The following is a 25,112-nucleotide window of genomic DNA, read 5'->3' on the forward strand; positions in this document are numbered from 1 at the left end:
GCCGCCCTTTCCGGTAGCTTCCGTGCACCAGGGTTCCAGATGGCGTTTGGTGTTTTCCTCTGGCATCCAAGATGTGTGCAGAGTGCAGTCTCTTCTGGTTTCCCAGGCATGTCTGCCTCTCTGAAGGTTTAGCTCTCCCTCCCATGGGATTTGGGTGCACAGAACTGTTTATCCAGTCTGTTTCCTTCAGGTTCCAGTGGTGTCTCAGGCGCAGGGGTCCTGCCGGTCCTGGGCCCTCCCCTACGGGAACCCAGAGGCCTTATACAGTTTCCTCTTGGGCCAGGGATGTAGGCAGGGGTGGGCAGTGTTGGTGGTCTCTTCCACTCTGCAGCCTCAGGAGTGCCCACCTGACCAGGTGGTGGGGTCTCTCTCTCACGGGGTCTGGGAGCAGAGAGCTGCTGCGGGCCGGGATCCGCGGGTGTGGGACTCCCGGTAAACACAGGACATGCCCGGTCCTAGAGGAATTCTGCCTCTGCGTGTCCCGAGTTCATCAGGCAGGTCTTTTGTAGCAGTAAAGTTGGTCTTACCTATGGTCCCGAGGCTCAAGTTTGTCGCGGGCTGCTGCCCACGAACTTTCTGCGGTGGCAGCAACCAGGAAGATCCGCGCCGCCATTTCCAGGAGCTTCAGTGCACCAGGGTTGCAGATGGCATTTGGTGTTTTCCTCTGGCGTCCGAGATGTGTGTGCAGAGTGCAGTCTCTTCTGGTTTCCCAGGCGTGTCTGCCTCTCTGAAGGTTTAGCTCTCCATCCCACGGGATTTGGGTGCAGAGAACTGTTTATCCGGTCTGTTTCCTTCAGGTTCCGGTGGTCTTGATTTTCTTTCTTTTCTGGCTAATTTGTCTAAAAGTCTGTCAGGACTATTAATTTTTTAAATGAAATAGTTCTTAATTTCACTTACTTTTAGCGTATTGCTTTTTTTGTTTATTTCTATCTTATTAGTTGATCTCTGTGTTTGATTATTTCTTTCTGTCTGTACTTTTGGGGTAATGCTTCTGCTTGTTTTTTTTTAAAGTGTTCATGTGTATCATTAACTTATTAATATGAAATCATTCCAAGAGTTTTTGTGCAGACATGCAGAAAGTCAGAATGACCTAGATAGATAGTCTGCATGCTCTAAGAAAATCAGATGTCAGCCCAGAATACCTAGTAAAACTATCAAACATAATGAAAGGTTAAAGAAAAAACATTTCACAGTAGGGACAAATATCAACAATTTCTCTCCACCAATTCATTTCTACACACGGCATTAGTTATAGACCAAAAGAAGGCACAATGAGTAAATAATCCCAAAACACGTAGGCAAAAGATGATTAAAAAGTGAGTCAGGAACACAAAAACAACAGGAATTAATAAATACTCCTCAATAATAACTGTTAATATTTTTAATTTCTTAATAAAAAGATACAGAATAAGAGATTTGATTAGAAAGCAGGATCCTGCTCCCTGGAAGAAGCACGCTTGTCCATCAAGGACAGGTACCATCTTAGAGTTAAAGAATAGAGAAATGTACTCAAGGGAATGAGGACAAGAAGCAAGCAGGCTAACTATTTGATATCTGACAAATATACTTCCAACAAAAACTAATTAGAAGATATAAGGGAGGAAGCTACATACTCATTAAAGGAAAAAACTACCAACAGGATGTTACAGTTTTAAACATTTCTGTACCAAATGTAAGGGCACCCCCTTTCATACTACAAACACTACTCTATCCAAAATTATATGTCGAGCATCACACAGGTATAGTGACTTCAGGACCTACTTCTAACCAATAAGCAGGTCCCCCTGACAAAAGCTAAACAGAAAAACTCTGGAGTTAATTACATCATACATTGAATGGAGCTAATGGAACTCTTACAATGTTTTACCCAATCATTAAACATTAAATTTTATTTTGGCAGTTAATGACATTTTATCCAAAACTAAACACAGTACTAGGAGAAAAAGTAAGTCTTCATGAACATAGGAAAATTGAAATAACATCTGACATCTCATCTTGTTAATGCAATTTTATAATTAACAGTTTCTTGTTTATCTTGGTTATCTTCCAAATACATGAGACAGAGACTATAAGGTTTATTTGATAAGCTTTACAGAACAATATCTGAGTAGTTATTAATCAATCTAATCCTCTAAGCTAATCTGACTACCTCTCAGGGAAGATTCCCAAGATACTTGCATTTTAGTATTGATTTGGGTCTCTCTGCTCTGACACTTTTCCAGGTATCTCTCGGACTCTCTCTTTGTGTTGACGTTTCTTTAACCCCTTTATTTACTCCTTTCCACTCACTGGAATCGGAAGTCCATCCCTGTTCTCTCCCCTGCTCAGCCATTGGCTGATCAGTTTTCATTGACAAATAAGAGAATAAATGGGGAGCAAAATGTATATAACAGCGAGACAGGAGATATTGGAATAAGCATTACAACGCCATGTCTGGATTACAAGAAGTTACGGGAGCAGAGAAATCAACGTTTGAATAATACAAGGCTAATCTTTATACAATGCACAAAACATTATGCCTATGCCATCAGACTACCATGTATTAAATATGGATATCAACAATAGATATATCAAAAATTATACAATCTCATGTATAAAAACTGGTTCAAAACAGAATCCAAGAAGGAAGTAAAAAAGCTTTAGAACTGAATGAAAATATGACATACCAAATCTGTGGGAAACAATGACAGTATATTTAGCAGGAAAGTTCTTAGGCTAATTAAATGGTACAATTTAAATGCATTATTTATATGATGTCCAAACTACACCTAAATGACGTTTTTATAAAAAAATCAGTAATGAAAATGTGGTAGAACACACTTCCAGCTTTTAGGAAGTGGAAGCATAGGAGGAGTTCAAGGCCAGGCTAAACTACATAGCCTCAGCTAAATGATCTTTGTCCACAAAAGGAAAAGAAAGTAGGGAAAAGACAGTAAAACCAAGGCCTTCAGATGATGGCTGTAGGAGAATGTAACGGGGAAAAGAGTCACAGAGATTCCAAGGTTTGGGTAAGGAAATATTTACTGAAGGGATGGGGTGTTGTTTCTAGTACAGGACTTTCCTCTTTATTCTGTATACTAGAATGGGGAAAAAACAGTTCACTATCTCTATTTGTAAATAATGTTTTATTTGAATACAGTCATGCCTAACTACTTAGTGTGATGTGACTGATTTCACAGTAAATAGACAACTTTGCAAAGTTACCATATGATTGATCAGTAAATCATAACATATTTTTCATATGCTGCTGCAAAAGATATACATCTGGTCTTTATTATTAAGTTTAAAGTGTACCACAAAAACCATGTGCTAGAAACAATCATCCCACATTCATGCATGAATCCTATTTAGAAGGGTCCTTGAAAAGTAAATAGGATTGGGTGAGAATACATAAGGTAAGAACTAGAATATTTCCTGTTCTTCTCTGTGTGATACCTCTGCCTCAGAGGGCACAAGGTTCTCTATTCTTCACTTCTTGATAAATTACATAGTCTAGGCTATTTTGTAATAGGAAGAGAAATCAAACTAAAACCCTGCTATGTAGAGGGTGCCACCACTGAAGGTTTTCAGGATAACCATGTTTACCAGCCAGTAAGTGCATCTGAATGGACAGAACCAAGGGAGCACATTGTCCTATTGCACATTCTTTTATCTTACCTGTCTCCAGAATTCCACTGTCTTTTAGAGAAGCAGGAGATAGGGCTATATACTCAACCCAGGAGTTTTGGGCCATTTCTCTTAAGATTTTGAGAGCAGTAACAACACATGCAGTACCAAGTTTTAAAAATCTTAAGATTTTTAACACTTCTTTCTTTGCACACTCCTCCATGTCTGATACAGTTCCTAGTAATCAACCAATATTTAATGAGTAAATGGCCATCATCACTAGTTACTAGAACAATATCAGTATTTCTTTCCATCTTTTTATAGAATTCAAAGCCTCCTATTGCCTGTTCATAGAACCTTTTGGCTTTCTAACTAGAACATGTTGCCAGAAGCTACTAGACATCACCAATATCCCCCTAAAGTCTCAAAAGACATAAGTGTAGTGCACTGTTCTCCTTCCCTTGAACAGAGGCCCTCAAGAAGAATGTTTCTGTCACTTTCCTCCCACATTGAGAATTAATTCAGCCTGCATGCTCTTTCCTCTAGAGGACAAAAGTCCAACCCTGATTTAAAACATATATGTGGCCAATACTATCAAAAGTAAACTTATTAATCATAATACAATATGGCAACACTGAGGAGTGATTTCCTGAAGAAAGCCACAGCATTCATGCCAAGATGTTCTTGTGTCTCCAGGATGGGGTCAAAGTGGGTGGATTCCTGTGCTGCCAGTTAACCTTGGATCAGGGAATTTACTAGTCTGAAGGAGGATCTTCAGAAGAGACTGTCAGAAAAGGAAGACGGTGCATCTGTTCTGCTTAACATCTTACAGACCCATACTGCTTGTGCTTAAACACTAACTGTAAGTAATTAAAGATAGCATATAGCACTGACTTTACTTAGTCCTTTAAATGAAATGCCATTAAACACTGAATAGAAAATATGCTGTTAGGCTGAAGAGATGGCTCAGCCATTAAAGGCTAGGCTAACAACCGAAAATGTAAGAAAATAGATTACACATTTTGAAAGATGAATGGGATTGTTGGCTCTTCAATTGACAAGGGCAAAGTTCAAATGATGTTGGCTAACAAGAAAAATGTTATTTTTCTTTAAAAGAAGTTGTTTAGAGTAATTTTCTTTTATGTTTGAGTGCTTTACCTGTGTCCACAGAAGCCAGAAGAGGGCATGGGTCCTGTGATTGGATTTACCAATTCTTGTAAGCCATTTCAAGTGTGAAATAGTTGCATGCAGTGTATGACATCCCCAAAGAGACACCAGGACACAGGACTTTCTACTACAGGGTAATTAATTGGCTTGATGATCTTGTACAGGTGTTATACAGGTAACCACATCAGCTCTGATTCTTGCACCAGCTGTTTCATTTCCAGAAGTCAACATTTTATAGCTGTCCTCTATATCTGCTGGCTCATACACTCTTTTTCTATATTGTGGAGTCGTTTCCATAGCAATTGGATAGTTCTTCTCTGAACTTGTGCTAAAATTCTGCAGTGAGTCCATCTGATCTTTGGCACTGGTTATTTGGGACATATATTATTTTTATTATTTTCTTCAGTCTCATCACTAATTTATGGATCTGTTTAGCTCACTTGTTTTTTATTGGTTTAATTTTGATATGTCAAGTGTTTCTAGAAATTTTCTGTTTCTTTCAGACATTTCAGATTAGTGGAAAAGAGACTTTTAAAATAGGTTCTTATAATTTTCTTAATTACATTTATATGTTATAATATTTCCTTTTTCATTTCTCATTTTATTATTTGGGTCTGTAAAAACACACATGCACTTAGGCTTTCATTCAGGGCTTTCTATTTGTGAGTTTTTTTACTTTTCTTAGATTAACATAGAGTTTGCCAAAATATATTCAAATATAACTTTTAATTTAATGGATTCTTTGGAAACTTTTTTGCTTCCATTTCATTAACTTTTGACCTCTTTTCATCTACTGGTTTGGGGTTTGGTTTGCTCAAGTCTTTTGGATGTATCATTACGTTATTGATTACTGATGTCTCGATTAGTTTTTCATTAAGCATTCAAAGCTGTAATATTTCATTGTGTTCAGATAGAATGCAGGAAGTTATTTCAATTTTCCTGTGTTTGTTGAAAGTTGCTTTTTGTTCTAATATATGGTGAATATTGGAGAGATTTCTTTGTCTTGTTGAGGAGAAAGTATAATTTTAATGTTTAGGTAGATGTGCTATAAGATATATTTTGTCCTTTTGCGTTATGATTTCATTCAGTTCCAATGTTTGTCTGTTTAGTTTGAGTCTGGACAACCTCTCAGTTTTTGATAATTGGGTACTAAAGTCATCCAATGTCATTGTGGTGATTAATCTGTAGATTTAGATCTAATAGACAGTATTTGTTTTATGAAATTGTGTTTAGTGCAGTTATGGTTATAAATATTTACAGATTTTCTTTTCTAGAGGCCCCTTACTTGATCAATGGGCTGTCAGGAGTGACTGAATATTTGAGGACTTTTACCATCTTTTCCCCTGGATTCTAGCTGCTTGTTTCAACTGTCGAAAGCTGTATACCATTTCTGTTCTCTCATTTATTGGCGTCTGGTTGGTGGCCCACAGTTTGTTGTGTGGTAGAGGAAGTAAATAGAGCTGTTGGAGGGGTGAGTGTCAGTTTAGTTCATCACTGTGACAATGAAGGAATCAGTTGTAATCAATGCTCACTAAATACATATGCCAGGTTGTTAGAACCTATTGATTTATCTCCTTTACATTCACCCTCAATACATAGCTGTTCAATTAATGAATCACTCTGATATGGGATAAAGAGTCTAAAGTGACACTTTGAGTGTGAAAATAGTTGCATGCAGTGTAGGACATCTCCACACAGTTACTAGGACACAGGGACTTCTGCTACAGGGCAATTGTGACTTGCGAGTCAACAAAGAAAACCTCTTTTAGAAAGGAGGTGGTAGAAGACATATCAGCCATGGAGGAATTACAGTATCAAAAGATGAGTTAAGCTTTAATTTCCTGGCTAAAGCAAGTTTGGAAGTTGCCAGAAGATATCTAGTAAGCTCAGTTTGATCTGAGGTAGCCAAGAACAACATCAAGGAACATAATTTGCCTTCTTCATGCAAGTATGTATGTATGTATATATATATATATATATATATATATATATATCATGGGATGATGTGAGTATAAATAAATATATACATAGTTTCTTCATCTAGACTTTTGTTCTGTCCTTTCTTCATATGTGTGTATCAATGAATATATTCTGGAAAGAAAGGGAAAAAGCCAGCATTTGTAACTATTTAGTCTGTGTTGGGTCTGTCTTTCTCTCTCTATTTCTTTTTAAATTTTATTTTTCTTGGATATTTTATGTATTTACATTCCAAAGGTTATCCCCTTTCCCTCTCTCCCATACCTCCTCCCCCTGCTTCTATGAGCATGCTCCCTCTCCTACCCACCCACTCCAACCTCAGAGCCCTGGTTCCAAGTTTTTAATCTAACAGTACTGATTGGAGGTAATTAGCATGACTCACATTTTATAGATATAGAACAGAAATCTCTAAGAAGGTCCCACTGGGTACCTGAGACCATGTAGCCAGTATTTTAGTTTCTCCATTACTGAACCCAAGTCTGTTTACTTGCCAACAGAACAGGACCCAAGTAACTAAGACTAGCTCTTGTGGTAGAAGAAAAACAAAGATTCTTTAGACTCGTGTTTTGAAATGTCTTTTTAAACTCACTCAGGTTTTAAGCTTCTTTTTATCACAGTCAAGGGGAGATTGGGAATTAGTTTACTTAGTGAATCCTGGTGGTTAATAATTTTTTTAGTTTGGCACACCGTAGCATCACGAGTCTTAAAAGGTAAATGAGGTCATGTATGTAAGCCTCATGTGCCGGGTTTGAGTAACTTTATAAGGGCTGCACTCATCTAGGCACAGGGTGCTTTGAGCAAAAGGCTGAATGTGTCAGCTTTTGAGTTATTTTTCGTTTTGAACATAAGCATGGCTATACTCTTGTTTTTCCCAGTTTAAACTCTATCAGAGTAGAGAGGAAGAAGACCAAGTAGCATGGAAACTTTGCAACAAAGCCAGGGCCTGCACATAGTGGGGAACCAGGTGGTCTTAGAGAGGGAGGAGCAGTGTGTTTGCCTCTGTGCATTTCTCTAAACAGCCTTGAGTCTGAAAGTACTTAAGGTAGTGGAGATTTATAGACCAGTGATCACTAAACAGTGAGACTTACTTCCTCATTGGCCAGATGCCAAAGTTTGTTTCTTGTAGTCCTGACTCTGTTGATTAAAGCTCTAGCTGATCTCGTTGATTGCAGAGCATTTGAGATTGATTGCTAAAGGTTGGGTACATTTGGCATAGTAGAATTTGAGCCTCTGTGCTTGCCATATACCAGACATACTTTCTTCCTTCCTCTAAATGTACCTTTATACTCACCGAACACTGGGCAGTCCAGCTTTTAGATTGCTGACAACTAGAGTTTGAAGGTAAGAACACAGCTTATCTAAAACATTTGGCATAACTTGTTGGTGTATGTTCTTAGTTCTCAGACATACAGGTGCTAATGTGTAAGTGGTGTAACTCAAGTCAGAAAGATCCTAAGTCTTAAGAAACCTAAGAAAAATAATAATAAAAAAAATCTGAAGCTAACATTGGCTGTGTTCAACTTAGAAATTCATGCAGACACCTTTCCACAATACCATCTCTTTGTGCATCCTGTACTTTTCCCTCACAAAGACTCCCCTCCTGTCAGCCATCTACACTGCTCTGGCTATGACTATTTCTTCACCACACTGGACCCTCTTTCGTCTAAGTCTGTGGACACCATTCAAGCTAGGCCTATAAAAGGAACTGGACCAGGTCTCCTGCTTAGGGAAGTTACTTATATAAGCAAGTAACCATAGCACTGTGGCATAACATCTGGAAAGTTCTCATGTAAATTTAGATCCTCTTGCAGCTCAGGGTGGAGGACAGTTATGATTTCAAATCGTGTCTGGAGGACAGTGTGAGGACCTGTCTCAGAAAACAAGATGAAAGGTTAACTGTATGGAAAAGACTAGAGATTGTTTCACAAAGGAGGCCACAGGGACCTGGCCTCAGAGGACGAAAAGGAGCCTGCCTGGGAAAGTCTGTGTGTCTATCTGCCTTACTCTAAAAATAGCAGTGACCACAGCTGAGACCACCTATAAGTAGAAGCCCAAGGAAGCACTCTTTTTCTCTTCTAGCCTGCATGCTGTGGGCTGTCAGATGGCAGGTGTATTTCTACCTGTGTGCTCCTTGACCTTCTATGAGGTTATCAGAAGTAGAAAGTGTCATTCTCAGTATTTGATGTACCCAGTCTGCGAGGCACTGGTGCTCAGTAGCACAGGAAGCTGCTTTCAGTTCTTCCCCTGTGATCTCTGCTTCTGCTCAGCAGCAGAAGTGAGGTTTGTGCACACATCAACTCCAATTCTGGGAACACATTCAAACTTGAGAATCTGATTTCAGCTGGGTGTCTGTGGCTTTTGTATCACTGTAAGATAAGGCATTCAGAAACCTCTATTCCTCCCCAACATTGTCAAGCTGGGCATGGTGCACACTGGGCAAACCTTTACTACAGAACTACACATCAGCCCCCACCTGACTCACTGTACATACTTCCATGGCCTCACTCAGCCCTCAAATCTACCTTTATACCACACAGACTCTATTAATGAGCTGGTCTCTGTCAACTGAAGATTTTCAGTCCTTACCTCAAGGTCATAATTTTAAACTTATTTAAATTCAGTTACTTGTTTGGTCAAGTAACAAAGAAACACTAAGACAAATGAATAATTTTCTTTATTTTCCAATGTTCAATGAAACAGCAGGTCTCTGAGCTTTAACTGATCATGCTATTCTGCTCAGTTTTAAAAAAAATTCCTACAAAAAAGTCCCAGATCAAGGTGTCTGTCAGTATGGTTTCTCAAGGCCTTTTCCTCTGTTTGCAGGGGGCCTTCTTTTACTATGTCCACACATGTTGTTCCCTGTGTACATCCCTTGGTATTTCTCTGTATGTCTAAATCTCTTCTAAGAAGAACCCTAGTATGATAGAATTGGAGCCTCATCTCAACTTAATGACATCTTCAGGGCCCTGTCTCAAACTGACACATTTTAAAGTAAGAAGATTAGAGCTCAACATGTGAATGTGGAGGCACACAGTTCAGTCCATCATATCCACCAATGCTTTTGCAATATTAGTTTATGCAAATAGTTTGCACTTGCTCACAAATTGAGCAGTTTAAAATGATGCAACAAGATGTGGTAGTACGTATCTGGAATCGCAGCATTTTGGAGGCAGAGGCAGAGGCAGAGGCAGAGGCAGAGGCAGAGGCAGAGGCAGAGGCAGAGGCAGAGGCAGAGGCAGAGGCAGAGGCAGAGGCAGAGGCAGTGGCAGAGGCAGAGGCAGAGGCAGAGGCAGAGGCAGAGGCAGAGGCAGAGGCAGAGGCAGAGGCAGAGGCAGAGGCAGAAGCATACTTGCAATTTTGTTTAGGAAAACAAAGGATGAATTAATTAACTCAAACTTTTTCCTTTATTCTTATTTTGTTTTGTGCCAGCCTAGGTCTGCTTCTGCCCTTGAGGTATCCAGGTACCATTGTGCACTGAGCAGGACTGAAAAGAACAAAGTTTATTCTGGTAGGTGGATTTCACAGGGTGTCAGTTGGAGTGAATGCAAAGGGATAAATAGCCTTCTTTAGTGATGGTGTTCAGTGAAATAGCTCTCTCTTATTGGGCTTATTAAGGGCTATATATACCTCGGTGAGTAGGTAGGAGTTTTCATACTGAGGGTATATTACTGGCTGGTGTTCATATGTTTGGAATGTTCATTTACCTGTGGAGGACTATTTGATTCCTGAACATATCCTTACAGGGAAAGAGGAAGGATAATCTGTAATTTTGCATGACTACCTCAAGGGTGGCAAAAATGGGGATCATAGGGTTTATGTGCACAGGGAATGCACACCCAGAGCAAGGAGGAAAACAGTCCTACTCCTGCTGATATCAGGATGAGATTTTCAAGGCTTCGACACATCAACCTTACTCTTGCTCTGGATGGCTCCCTTGGTTGCATGGCATTCCAGACTCACAGGTTTAGTGCTTTGAAACAGTATTACTGTAACCTAGACTGGCCTCAAAGTCACACTCTTTCTGCTAGCTTCCCTCATATTGCTTGCCATCATACCCTACTGATTGTTTTAACTGTTTTTGGTCAGAAGTTTGAGCAGATTACAGCAGCTAGGTGAAATGAAGGTCTGCACACCAAGAGGCTTGGGGAAAACATCCCTCCTCAGTTCATCTGCTGAACATCAGCCTTCTGTTCTGTTGTGCAGGTGAAGGACTGAGGCTGCTGCCTCCAATTTACTCTCAGCTTCTAAAGGCCTTGAAATCTATTCCCTTTTGTCTATGAGCTGGTAGAGGGAACTGCGTCATCAATATACTTTGAGGACTCCCATATCCACCACCAAAGTTCTACTGGAGTTCAAAATGAGAATGTGTTTGGGAACTGTTATACTGAATACCAAAATTTATATTTGAAAAGGACACTGTAGACTTGCAGAATTGCACTCACATGTTGCTAATAGGGGAATGTGCTAGTGGAGATTTGTCTCTACAACCTCGTAGTTCTGGAAGCCATGTTAGGCTTCCTATCTTAATAGATATTTGGTCATTCAAAGATTTCTGGCAGGGTTGAAGACTGATTACAGTCTCATAGCCTATCAGGCTGTTTAACTCTGAAAATACATATTTTATTGGATAGTTATCAGATAGTATACAAGCTAGCCAAGATATAATATACATTTTAAGCCTTTCTTAAGATGGAATGGATAACTAAATGTTCTGTTTAACTAAAAAAGTGATGGACTGGGTGTTGAGTATATCATATGCTTTATAAATTTTAGAATGGTAATAATTGTACTCAATTTATATATAAGTGAAAAGGCTTTTTAACTGGACAAAAAGGGGGAAATGTTCTGGTTTGCCCTGGAGTTATCTGTATTTTGATGCTAACTCCACTGCCCCAAGGACAGCTGCCTAGTCACGTACTCAGGAATCAGGTGACTTCACTAGAAACTTCTCCCCATTGAATTTGTAAAATACAGGTGAGGGGTAGGTACAGGATAGAAGGAGGCCTGTCATTGGAGGAGAAGGAAGGATGGGTGGGAGAGAAGTTTGAAGGAAGAGGAGGAGACTGGAACAGAAAGGAGAAGAGAGCGAGAGAGAGACACTCGCTGGCAGGACAATGGACACTGATGTAAAGATCTCGCTCTGTGTATTTACAGGTTGTTACTAATGTTCCTAAGGGATGGATGGTACTGGGATTTGTATGTTTAGGTGGGCAATTATATCTTAACAATTGGCTTGAAAGAGCATACCCCTGAACGGGGAGCCTCGTCTCTCGCTCCAATCATGGGGTGGGGTGCCACCAGGAATCACGAGTAGCCGGTCTTGATGTAACAGCAAGAGGTAGCTTTTATAACGAGATCCCTATTAGCGGGATCCTGGGTCGATACGTATCTCACACAGGAGACAGAGGAATCGACCCCGAGCTTCCAAACTCGGGGGTTTATATAGGGGAGGTTAGGGACATTTGCGTGGTTACACATGATTGGTCATTTCAAATGGTGCACACTTACTTTCGGCTCGAAATTACAACAGCAAGGAGTACATGCTATCTAGCAGCTCAGCAGCTCGGGTAGGGTGGCTCATCTCACTCAGGGAGATGACTCACTTCTGGGGAGTGAAGGAAGGGGAGGGGGTGGCTACGGATGATCAGTGTCCTTGGAACTGGTAGCTGGTTTGGCAAGTCCTATCTCTGGCTCTCCCTCAGGCACGTCCGGCACTGCACATCCTGACTCTGACAATGAGTAACCTTTTTAAAACTCTATTTCTACAGGCTCAAAGAAAAAAAAAGAAAAGGACAAAAATACATTAAGTAATAACAATTTCTGTATTAGTTTTCTTTGTGAATATGGACTTATTGCATGAACATCTTAAATTTCACGCACACTTGTAACTTAGAAGCAATTTTTAAAGAAGTTTTATGAGATTAGTAGACAGATACTAGCTGAGGTCTTTATCAAACCATTGATTTAGAATCCTGTAAGCCTTCTTATATTTAGAGGAATGATTATTACTTATGCTAAACCTGTGATGTGAATTAAAAGGGAAGGACCTAACATGGAAGGTATGTTAGAAATGTCAGTGCTCCAAACTAAGTGAGTGAGCTTACACTTGCCACTTCAGAACCAAGGAGACTGGAGCAGGAGGATTGTACATTCAAGGCTACAGAGGGAGCTATGGGCAATCCTGGGATATGCAGAGACCCTATCTACTCTTACCTTAAAAGAAAAGAAAGGAAGGGGAGATGGCAATACTCTATCTTCCTCTGCTGAAGCTGACTATATCACATCTCAGAGTTTTATGGGAAGTACACCCTCTCTGCTATACTACAACTATAGCTGCTGCTTATATTGGAAATGTTTTCAAGTAAAACCGGGTCTTCATTTTCTAAAAGCACTGCATCCATTCCAGAGAACTCAACTTTCTCTGGGAACCTGTCATCCTGATATTTGGTCTGGCCAGCCTGGACAGTTTTTGTTTCTCTCATTCACTGTAGTTTTCTTTACACAATTACTAGCAATTATTCGCGGTTACACTTTCCATAAATATTCTTTCCCTCTAATGTTCTAGGCTTCAAATTATATAAGAACTAAAAACGAGTTGCTTATAATAAATATAATAGTGGTACTCACTACTGTAGCAGTCACTGCACATTACCTTGCTATGCCTCTGAGCAGCAGTGGTAGATGTGCTTTGAAACTACAATAGCCACTTACTCTTGAGTATTAGAAGATCATTCATCCCTCCTATTCATATATTTGTAAGTTTCTAGGTATAGCAACCAACCACAAACAGTGGAACAATGTGTCTCTCTCTGAAAAAAAGACATAAAGTAGACTGTAAGTACATGAGAAGATATTCATTATTAGTCATGAAGGAAAAGCAAAACAAATCTATTGGGATGGAGATTTAAGGGAGATACATGTCAGTGATTCGAGAGTACTATATACTACTGGTAGACTTCTTAAATGATACAGCCACTGTAGGAAAGTTCTATGACAATTTCTCAAAAAAGAGAACATACTATTTTGCATATCTGCATTGAGTTATGAACCCAAAAATATGAATGTAGAAGCTTAGGTATTTGTGCATTGTTTATAGTACAATAGTTGAAAGGAGGCACTCCAAGTTCCCGTGGACAAGGAAATGGATAAACAAACCACACTACAAGCAGGCATGCAATAAAAGTTAGCATTAATTGGGAAGAAAATCTGATGGCATGCCACAATACAGCCGATCCTTAAGAATATTCAACTAAGTAAAATAGCTATTCACAAGAAGACAAAATGAACTTACTCTAAAGCATCTAGAGTTTAAGGAGATAAAAAGGAAAATAGTGGTAGCCTGGCATTCTGATTTAGCAGTAGTGGGCTCCTAGCTTCCATCTAGAAAAGTAAAATGTTTTCAGGAGATGGAAGGTGATGGTAGACATAGAACAGCAGGAATATTATTAATGCCACTGAGCAATCCACTTATGATACTTAAGAGTCATTTTCATGTTGTGTATGCTTTATCACAGTACTTTAAGAATTCCATTCTGGGCCCCCACCAGCTCACTGCTCCCAAACCCCATGGGAGCGAGAGCTCACCGCCTGGACAGGTGGGCACTCCTGAGACTGCAGAGCAGAAGAAACCACCAACAGTACGCACACCTGCCCATATCCCTGGCACAAGAGAAAACTGTATACGGCCTCTGGGTTCCTGGAAATAAGCGCACAGGAGCAGCAGGTCCCCTGCCTCTGAGACACCACCAGAACCTGAAGGGACCGACCAGATAAACAGTTCTCCGCACCCAAATCTCATGGGAGGGAGAGCTAAATCTTCAGAAAGGCAGACACGCCTGGGAAACCTGAGGAGACTACACTCTGCTCACATTACTAATTCCAGAGGAAAAAACAAACGCCATCTGGAACCCTGGTGCATGGAAGCTCCCGGAAAGGGCTGTGCAGATAATCCTGGTTGCTGTCCCCCCGGAGAGCTCATAAGCAACACCCCATGAGCAAACTTGAGCCTCAGGACCACAGGTAAGACAAACCTTCCTGCTCCAAGCGACGTGCCTGGTGGACTCAAGACACAGGGCACAGGAATAGCTGAAGACCTGTAGATAGGAAAAACTACACGTCCGAAATCAGAACACTCTGTTCCCATAACTGGCTGAAAGAAAAAAAGGAAAACAGGTCTACAGCACTCCTGATACACAGGTTTATAGGACAGTCTAGCCACTGTCAGAAATAGCAGAACAAAGTAACACTAGAGATAATCTGATGGCGAGAGGCAAGCGCAGGAATCCAAGCAACAGAAACGAAGAATACATGTCATCATCAGAGCCCAATTTCCCACCAAAACAAACACAGAATATTCAAACACACCAGAAAAGCAAGATCTAGTTTCAAAATCATATTTGATCATGAAGCTGGAGGACTTCAAGAAAGACGTGAAGAACACCCTTAGAGAAACACAGGAAAACATAAATAAACAAGTAGAAGCCTAAGAGAGGAATCACAAAAATCCCTGAAAGAATTCCAGGAAAACACAATCAAACAGTTGAAGGAATTAAAAATGGAAATAGAAGCAAACAAGAAAGAACACATAGAAACATCCCCAGATATAGAAAACCAAAAGAAGAGACAAGGAGCCGTAGATACAAGCTTCACCAACAGAATAAAAGAGATAGAAGAGAGAATCTCAGGAGCAGAAGATTCCATAGAAATCATCGACTCAACTGTCAAAGATAATGTAAAGCGGAAAAAGCTACTGGTCCAAAACATACAGGGAATCCAGGACTCATGAGAAGATAAAATCTAAGGATAATAGGTATAGAAGAGAGTGAAGACTCCCAGCTCAAAGGAACAGTAAATATCTTCAACAAAATCATAGAAGAAATCTTCCCTAACCTAAAAAAAGAGATACCCATAGGCATAAAAGAAGCCTACAGAACTCCAAATAGATTGGACCAGAAAAGCAACACCTCCCGTCACATAATAGTCAAAACACCAAACGCACAAAATAAAGAAAGAATATTAAAAGCAGTAAGGGGAAAAGGTCAAGTAACATATAAAGGCAGACCTATCAGAATCACACCAGACTTTTCGCTAGAAACTATGAAAGATAGAAGATCCTGAACAGATGTCATACAGAACCTAAGAGAACACAAATGCCAGCCCAGGTTACTGTATCCTGCAAAACTCTCAATTAACATAGATGGAGAAACCAAGATATTCCATGACAAAACCAAATTTAAACAATATCTTTATACAAATCCAGCACTATAAAGGGTAATAAATGGTAAAGCCCAACATAAGGAGGCAAGCTACACCCTAGAAGAAGCAAGAAACTAATCGTCTTGGCAACAAAACAAAGAGAAGAAAAGCACAACAACATAACCTCACATCCAAATATGACTGTAACAGGAAGCAATAATCACTATTCCTTAATATCTCTCAACATCAATGGCCTCAACTCCCCAATAAAAAGACATAGATTAACAAACTGGATACACAACGAGGACCCTGCATTCTACTGCCTACAGGAAACACACCTCCGAGAAAAACACAGACACCACCTCAGAGTGAAAGGCTCAAAACAACTTGCCAAGCAAATGGTCAGAAGAAGCAAGCTGGAGTAGCCGGATGTAGATCTCTCCTGAGAGACACAGCCAGAATACAGCAAATACAGAGGCGAATGCCAGCAGCAAACTACTGAACTGAGAACAGAACCCCCGTTGAAGGAATCAGAGAAAGAACTGGAAGAGCCTGAAGGGGCTCGAGACCCCATATGAACAACAATGCCAAGCAACCAGAGCTTCTAGGGACTAAGCCACTACCTAAAGTCTATATATGGACTGACCCTGGACTCTGACCTCATAGGTAGCATTGAATATCCTAGTAAGATCACCAGTGTAAGGGGAAGCCCTGGGTCCTACTAAGATTGAACCCCAGTGAACTAGATTGTTGGGGGGAGGGCGGCAATGGGGGGAGGATGGGGAGGGGAACACCCATAAAAAAGGGTCAGGGGGAGTTTCCTTGCTAAACATAATCCCTTATGTTGGCCCGTAAACCAGGAAAGGGAATAAGACTGGAACTGTAAATAATACTCAAGTTAATAAAAAAAAAAGAGAAAGAGAAAAGAATTCCATTCTGATCTTTTCTCACAGGAACTAAACCTTCTTCCCTGAGACATCATGGCCCTGGCCCCAGAATTGAGCAGACAGACAAAACTGAAAGAGGTCGCAGGGATCCCACTGCGGGATTCAACTGTTGACAACTGGAGTCAGATTCAGACCTTCAAGGCGAAGCCAGATGACCTCCTCATCTGTACTTACCCTAAATCAGGTAACCTGGTAGAGTAGTAGCCCCAGCCTCATCCTCTGAGCTATCTGAACTCCTCACCTAATTTAGAACTACCTACAGTTAGAAGCTGGCTCTTTTTGTCCCACAATGGGTGCTACTTCACATGTCTTATCCCTGGGATCTTGAAGCTTAGTCTCTTGTACCATTCATTTTTCTTGGGAAGAGGTGAGATTTGTCTCTACTCTTTTACCTTTCCCAGAGATCCAAAGTATTTCTTCTATAGCTAACAAGATCCTGGTTAGAACAGAAGGTAAAGCCAACATCTGCATCCACACCCCTTCATTAGTATATTTGAAGAATAATCTTCTAACTCAATCTTTATGGTCTTCCCAGGGACAACATGGATTCAAGAAATTGTCAACATGATTGAGCAGAATGGGGATGTTAAGAAGTGCCAGAGAACCATCATTCAACACCGACACCCTTTTATTGAGTGGGCTCGGCCACCCCAGCCTTCAGGTAAGAGACCCTGATTCCATATATGTTCCTCTTCTGTCTAATCTCTGTCCTTGTCCCTTCATCTTCTCTTTTTCTTTCCTATCCTGTCTCTCTCCCTCCCCCTATTTGCCATTTGGAACAGCATCATGCTGTATATTAGTCCGGCTTTGAACTCACTGAGATTCTCCTGCTTCTGCCTCCTGAGTGTTGGGTTAAATGTATATGCCACCCTTTCCAGATCCATTTCTTTTCTGTATTTCTACCAAATGTGAATCAGCAAGGAAGATAGATGCATATGAAGGCAAAATTCTGCCTAATGTTCTCATTATACCTTTGCTCTGGTCATGTGTAACTGCAGAATAGAGGAAGGAACAGAAATCTACTCATCAGCAGCTCACAGCCATCTGCATTCAGTACTTTACTTTCATAACCAAGTGGTTGCTGGACAGTGTCTTATGATTCAAAACACACACACACACGCACACACACACATACACACAAACAGAAACACAAACACATGCATGCACACACACATATACACACATACACATATAAACATGTGCACACATACACACACATACACACATGCACACACATATGCATGCATATAAATACACACACATACACATGTACATACATACATATGCACACACACACACACACACACACACACGAGGAGGCAATTACTTTGTTCAATTGAAAAGCTATTTTTCATGTAACTTTAACTGAACATTTTTCTTTTCATACATAGTTTCTAGTCTTGAGATTTCCTTGCTAAACATAATCCCTTATTGTTGTGAAATCAACTTTATCAAATTCTTAGTTCAAGAGCAGTGTGTGGCCAGACTCTTCACCAAAATATAATATAATAACCTCCAGCCCATCTCTCCATAGAGCAGTTCTGCGACCTCATGAGTGGGCCTCCACACTCTACTCTTTTTTTGGCACTGTGCTCTTCCAAAATTTCCCCAGAATTGTCTGTGAAGCTTTGCTTACAGCATTTTAGGGCTTTTAAGCTCAAATTTCAGGACACATTATAAATCTGTCATGAAGCTCATCACATTGAGTCTATAGTTAGGAGCACAGACAGATGCTAATGTTTTGCTCACCTTTTTCTATTTAGTTTAATTTCCCATTGGGCTGCCAATCTGTGGGTGAACCTTTCTGGAAACCGTATTATGGATATACACACCCAGAGATACAGTTCATAGTCCAGTCAAGTTGACAATGGAAAGTAAGCATTATACCTTGTCACCTTCCAGACCTCATATCATAGAAGTAAGGTGGAACGCAAGTTTACAGCATGCCCTCCCGCTGTATGTTTATAGTTAAATGCCACTTATTATCAGTCACAATTCTAGTTTTTTAAAAGTATCTCTGCTCCTTGTTTGACAGGTTTTCAGATTATTCATATAAGAGAATCTTTACCATTTTCTGTGGATCACAGTCCAGATTCAAATGTGCCACCTAACAGAATGATTTCATGCAATCTTTGGAGCAATGCAGGACTAATTCTCTAACTTCTCCACTGCCATTATTTGAATAGCCTGATTGCTAGATTAAAGGAAAGACCTTAGGGACAGTCTGCAATATCTTTATTTCATCTTACCCCATTTTAACTCAATGATTCACAGAGAAAGTCCCTACAAGGTTTGTAAATAGAAGTGCAGAAATTACAAATCATGTATCAGAAAGGATGTAATAGAAGAAACATCACTGCACATAACCAGAGAGAAGTTTTTGATATGGCTGGAAGGGAGGTGAAAAGAGTCTGCTCACTGTTTCTTATCAGCTCTGGCTCAATAGGACAAATTTGGTTATTCTTGGCTTCCAGGTCATTATCCTCAAAATGAGAGAGTGAATTCCTTGAGGTTCCAATAAGAGACTTCAGGTTTGGGTGTTGAGAGGGACACTAAGAGGAGTTTCCTTAGAGATGTAAGTCTTGTTAGGAGAATTGTTAACCCCATGGTCATACAGATAGCAGCATGAAAGAGCACTGATGAGAATCCAAGCAACATGGTAAAATATGGGAAGTCCATTCTTATAGGTCTCAGAGGAATTGGGGGGTTTCATGAACTCAGGCTGACTAATTCCTATAGAGAAAGAAAAGGAGGAGGAGGAGGAGGAAAGGGGAGAAGGAAGAGAAGGAGGAGGAGGAGGAGGAGGAGGAGGAGGAGGAGGAGGAGGAGGAATAATCTCAAGGTAGGAATGTACAACTCCAGTGATGTGTGTGGGACACATCTATTGAAGTTGAACATGCTACACAGGTGTGGGATGTGTTGTCATTAGTGGCTTTCTGTTCTCCTTGGGTCTGGTAGTTTGGGCATCTAAATTTTCTTAAAGAAGGAAGAATAGAGTCTTTCTTCCTCCTATAATTTGAGAACCAAGTGAATCTCTTAGTCTATAGATTTTAGACAAGGACATATACGTTCCTAGTGCTGGATCGCTATTTCCTTTATAGAAAGTACAGGCTGTGCCTGTGGTGTGTGTGTGTGCTGAGGAACAGTCCTGTTTGGATTTTCTTAATAACACATACTTATCGAAGCCTCCATCCCATTTTCTACAAACTGACAGTAAATTCACTCGAAGGGAGCATCCAGGTCTTAAGCTATGTAAGCCTACAAACACGAAAGCAAAACCAATAATCCTTCTTCCACCACCCCCAATCCCCAAGGCAAAAATACGAGAATCCCTGTGTGGATGCTGGATTCCCTGAGCAGCACCTGGAGTGGATATTCTCATGTGCTGAGCATACTGTGCAATCATCTCCTGAATTGTGTTACAGGTGTGGACAAAGCCAATGCGATGCCAGCTCCAAGGATACTAAGGACCCATCTTCCCACTCAGCTGCTGCCACCGTCTTTCTGGACAAACAACTGTAAGGTAAGACAGTAGCAGTTCCTATCGGGACTGGAGCAGGGAGCCCAGAGCCTCAGGCCTTCACAGCCTGAGTGAGTATAGCTTCCTTAGCAGTACGCTGTACCTCTGAGACCTCATACTGTGCAGTAAAGTCAAACACCATGCTAGATTTAGTAGAGTGGTTCCCCAGAGGCTTTCAAATGTGATGTGAAGGCCGAGGGCAGACTGAGGTACTGGGGATCATGTGTTCTTCAGTGAAGCAGACTGGGAGTGGGGAACGGGAACCATAGGCTGTAGGCTATAGGAGGGCTTATGGAGTGGAGCACAAAGAAGACTGAGCAGATCAAGTGCAAAGGACTGATGTTCAAAGGGTAAATCCCAGTGGAGCTGCAGAGGAGGCTTGGATGGAGCCTCAGAAGCCTCCAGGCTGCTTTCACTCTTTCTAGGATTATGTCATGTGTCCCAGTGTCTTGTCTATTGTGTTCCTGACACATTGAGGGTGTTGGACCATGGTAGGAGTATACCATAGGTATACCAAGGAGTATGCCAAGGGTACAGTAATCGTGCAGTGAGTGGAGCTGAAATTCAAGGATGAGTCAATGGCTTTTCTAAGAATAATCTTTTTCTTTTTTAAATGGAAATAGTGAAAGAAAGATAAAAAGGGACTAGAGAAATGGGCTCAGTGCTTAAGTGTATTGGCTGTTCTTCCAGAGGACAAAGGTTCAGATACTAGCTCACAACTGTCTGTAACTTCAGTACTAGGGGATATGATGCCCTCTTCTGGTTTGTATGGGTACTGCTTGCACATGGGTCATGATCATACAAGCAGGCAATGCATCAATATAAATAAAACCATCACATAATTTAAGCTTTAAGGATTGTTTTGAAAGGACTAAAGTATTTATAGATAGCAGAAATATTGGTGGAGTTCCTACAATCAAATGACTTGTATTGTCCGTAAAGGTGGGTGACGAGTGCCAATTCTATTCCTGGCATTACTGAGACCAGCTATTATGAAATCACTGAGGAATACCTCTTGATATTATCTGAGATCAAATAAGCTGAGGAAATTCCCAAGTTACAAAAAAATAAAACTGAAATAAAATTAAGAAAAGCATAATTATCATGGACCTGTGCAGTGGTATTTGATCCCCTGGATAATTCAGCAACATTAGCTTTAATGTTTGCACAGGGATTGAAACAGAACATGAACACAAGGAGATAAGAGAATGAGGAGAGAGCATAGGTATCATGGGTCATCATCTTCCATGTATATGTAGGTGGAGGAGTTGAGCTCTGTGGTACTGAGAACCGTCTTCAATGGGTATAATTTCAGTTTTGAATGAGTGAGGTTATTAAGTATATAAAACAAGCCAGAGAAAATGAACAAATAGAAAGCAGCAGGCAAATGGAAGGGTGGAGAGAGAGAGAGAGAGAGAGAGAGAGAGAGAGAGAGAGAGAGAGAGAGAGAGATAACAAACAACAAATCAGGTCCTCAAGCAGAAATTGCCTGGACAAGCCCTCTTGAATCTGACACTTGTTGTTCCCAGCACAGAGATTCTCAGGCAGAGCATAGAGTGTCCCTGGGCAAGGCTTCCAGGTCAAGGAACAAATCACAGTAGAAAGATAATATTACAAAGGGAGGACTCACAAACATCTAGCAAAAACTACTGATGAATCTCCACTGGGATAGCCAGTCAATTTACTCATAAAATACCCAGGCTGATCAGAATATTCCTCCAAGTAAAGGACAGGTAGGAAAGAGATAACATCAGGAGATCCTGTGCTCACACCATTTTCAAGAAACTGAGGAAGTTTAAGCATCAGCTGGAGTTTCACACTGAGGTTTCTCTCTATGGCTAAGGTTTCCAAGAGCTGATCTTCTAGTATCTCTTTCCCAATGGGCTAAACAAAGTAACACCTTTACAAAAGAGTTCACCTTCCAGATGTTCTCAGTAACTAGTTTTTTACTTGGGCTATTTTTCTCTTCTCTTCCCTCCTTGATACAGAGTTCATGGAGTAGTCTCTCCCCAGATAAGGGATCTTGGAGTACACTTAGAAAAATATATTTGGTGTTGAAGTTCGTATGGAGTAACCCAACTTCTGAAGCCAGCTTCTCAGTGAATTCAAACAACAGAAGGAAATTTACCAATATAGTATACATTGTAGGTGGTAAAGAAGACTGTAGGCAACTTCTGGGTAGTCTTGTGTCATCTGTCAAAGGTTTTAAAGATTAATTCCCTATTCTTACCCTGGACTATAAGCTCTTACAAATCAGCATAAGATGACCCCAGTACCAGAAACACCAGTATATCTAACAGAAATACACATGATCTTATCTGAAGAGTCATCTCAGCTCAGATCCCCAGATTACTACTGTGATCATGATCATACATTACAACATACATACATACATACATACATACATACATACATACATACAACATACATAAGGAAAGAGACCTTCATGAGGGTGTCTGCTAAAGAACAGTTCAAGTTGGCTCCTAAAAACTTCTGACAAACCTGTTATATGCAAAAATAAGAAAATGTTAATGCGGCTGCTCCCAAAACCCGTGGGAGAGAGACTTCACCGCCTGGACAGGTAGGCACTCCTGAGACTTCAGAGCAGAAGAGACCACCAACATTGCCCAACCCTGCCCACATCCCTGGCCCAAGAGGAAACTGTATATGACCTCTGGGTTCCCTTGGATAAGGGCACAGCAGCAGCGGGTCAAGTGCGTCTGAGACACCCCCAGAACCTGAAGGGACCGACCAGATAAACAGTTCTTTACACCCAAATCCTGTGGGAGGGAGAGCTAAACTTTCAGAGAGGCAGACAAGCCTGGGAAACCAGAAGAGACTGCACTCTGCACACATTACTGATTCCAGAGGAAAACACCAAACGCCATCTGGAACCCTGGTGCACGGAAGCTCCTGGAAAGGGCAGCACAGAACTTCCTAGTTGCTACCCCCACAAAGAGCTCGTAGGCAGCACCCCACAAGCAAACTTGAGCCTCAGCACCACAGGTAAGACAAACCTTCCTACTCCAAGCGACCTGCCTAGTGAACTCAGGACACAGGCCCACAGGAACAGCTAAAGACCTGTAGATAGGAAAAACTACACGCCCGAAAGCAGAACACTCTGTTCCCATAACTGACTGAAAGAAAACAGGAAAACAGGTCTACAACACCCCTGAAACACAGGATGATAGGACAGTCTAGCCACTGTCAGAAATAGCAGAACAAAGTAACACCAGAGATAATCTGATGGTGAGAGGCAAGCGCACGAACCCAAGGAACAGAAACCAAGACTACATGGCATCATCGGAGCCCAATTCTTCCACCAAAGCAAACACTGAATATCCAAACACGCCAGAAAAGCAAGATCTAGTTTCAAAATCATATTTGATCATGACGCTGGAGGACTTCAAGAAAGATGTGAAGAACTCCCTTAGAGAAACACAGGAAAACATAAATAAACAAGTAGAAGCCCACAGAGAGGAATCACAAAAATCCCTGAAAGAATTCCAGGAAAACACAATCAAACAGTTGAAGGAATTAAAAATGGAAATAGAAGCAATCAAGAAAGAACACATGTAAACAACCCCGGATATAGAAAACCAAAAGAAGAGACAAGGAGCTGTAGATACAAGCTTCACCAACAGAATACAAGAGATGGAAGAGAGAATCTCAGGAGCAGAAGATTCCATAGAAATCATTGACTCAACTGTCAAAGATAATGTAAAGCAGAAAAAGCGACTGGTCCAAAACATACAGGAAATCCAGGACTCAATGAGAAGATCAAACCTAAGGATAATAGTTGTAGAAGAGAGTGAAGACTCCCAACTTAAAGGACCAGTAAATATCTTCAACAAAATCATAGAAGAAAACTTCCCTAACCTAAAGAAGGAGATACCCATAAGCATACAAGAAGCCTACAGAACTCCAAATAGATTGGACCAGAAAAGAAACTCCTCCCGTCACATAATAGTCAAAACACCAAACGCACAAAATAAAGAAAGAATATTAAAAGCAGTAAGGGAAAAAGGTCAAGTAACATATAAAGGCAGACCTATCAGAATCACACCAGACTTTTCTCCAGAAACTATGAAAGCCTGAAGATCCTGGACAGATGTCATACAGACCCTAAGAGAACACAAATGGCAGCCTAGGTTACTGTATCCAGCAAAACATAGATGGAGAAACCAAGATATTCCATGACAAAACCAAATTTAAACAATATCTTTCTACAAATCCAGCACTAAAAATGATAATTAATGGTAAAACCCAACATAAGGAGGCAAGCTACACCCTAAAAGAAGCAAGAAACTAATCGCCTTGGCAACAAAACAAAGAGAAGAAAAAGCACACAAACATAACCTCAGATCCAAATATGAATATAACAAGAAGCAATAATCACTATTCCTTAATATCTCTCAACATCAATGGACTCATCTCCCCAATAAAAAGACATAGATTAACAAACTGGATACGCAACAAGGACCCTGCATTCTGCTGCCTACAAGAAACACACCTCAGAGACAAAGACAGACACTACCTCAGAGTGAAAGGCTGGAAAACAACTTGCCGAGCAAATGGTCAGAAGAAGCACGCTGGAGTAGCCATTCTAATATCAAATAAAATCAATTTTCAACTAAAAGTCATCAAAAAAGATAAGGAAGGACACTTCATGTTCATCAAAGGAAAAATCCACCAAGATG

At 40.6% G+C, this 25,112-nt stretch overlaps 1 protein-coding gene across 21 annotated transcripts in view; it reads left to right on the forward strand.

The window, feature by feature from the left end:
- Positions 1–4,217: 4,217 nt before the first annotated feature.
- Positions 4,218–25,112, forward strand: part of LOC148003327 (sulfotransferase 1C2A-like) — a 31,144-nt gene continuing 10,249 nt past the window's right edge. For 2 of the 21 annotated variants that reach the window (XM_087568070.1, XM_087568084.1), the window contains exons 1-6: positions 4,237–4,468; positions 10,180–10,258; positions 14,265–14,769; positions 16,899–17,076; positions 17,428–17,553; positions 20,318–20,415. In XM_087568070.1, the coding sequence (XP_087424196.1) occupies positions 16,926–17,076; positions 17,428–17,553; positions 20,318–20,415 (375 nt within the window). In that variant the 5' untranslated portion in view covers positions 4,237–4,468; positions 10,180–10,258; positions 14,265–14,769; positions 16,899–16,925. Of the gene's footprint in view, positions 4,652–4,747; positions 4,908–6,033; positions 6,245–7,545; positions 8,092–10,179; positions 10,259–14,264; positions 14,770–16,859; positions 17,077–17,427; positions 17,554–20,317; positions 20,416–25,112 lie in introns of those variants that run through there. The other 19 variants (XM_087568073.1, XM_087568074.1, XM_087568075.1 and 16 more) reach the window with 19 other exon arrangements.

Source organism: Rattus norvegicus, chromosome 9, assembly GCF_021556685.1.
Source record: "Rattus norvegicus strain SHRSP/BbbUtx chromosome 9, alternate assembly SHRSP_T2T, whole genome shotgun sequence".
NCBI lineage: Eukaryota > Metazoa > Chordata > Mammalia > Rodentia > Muridae > Rattus > Rattus norvegicus.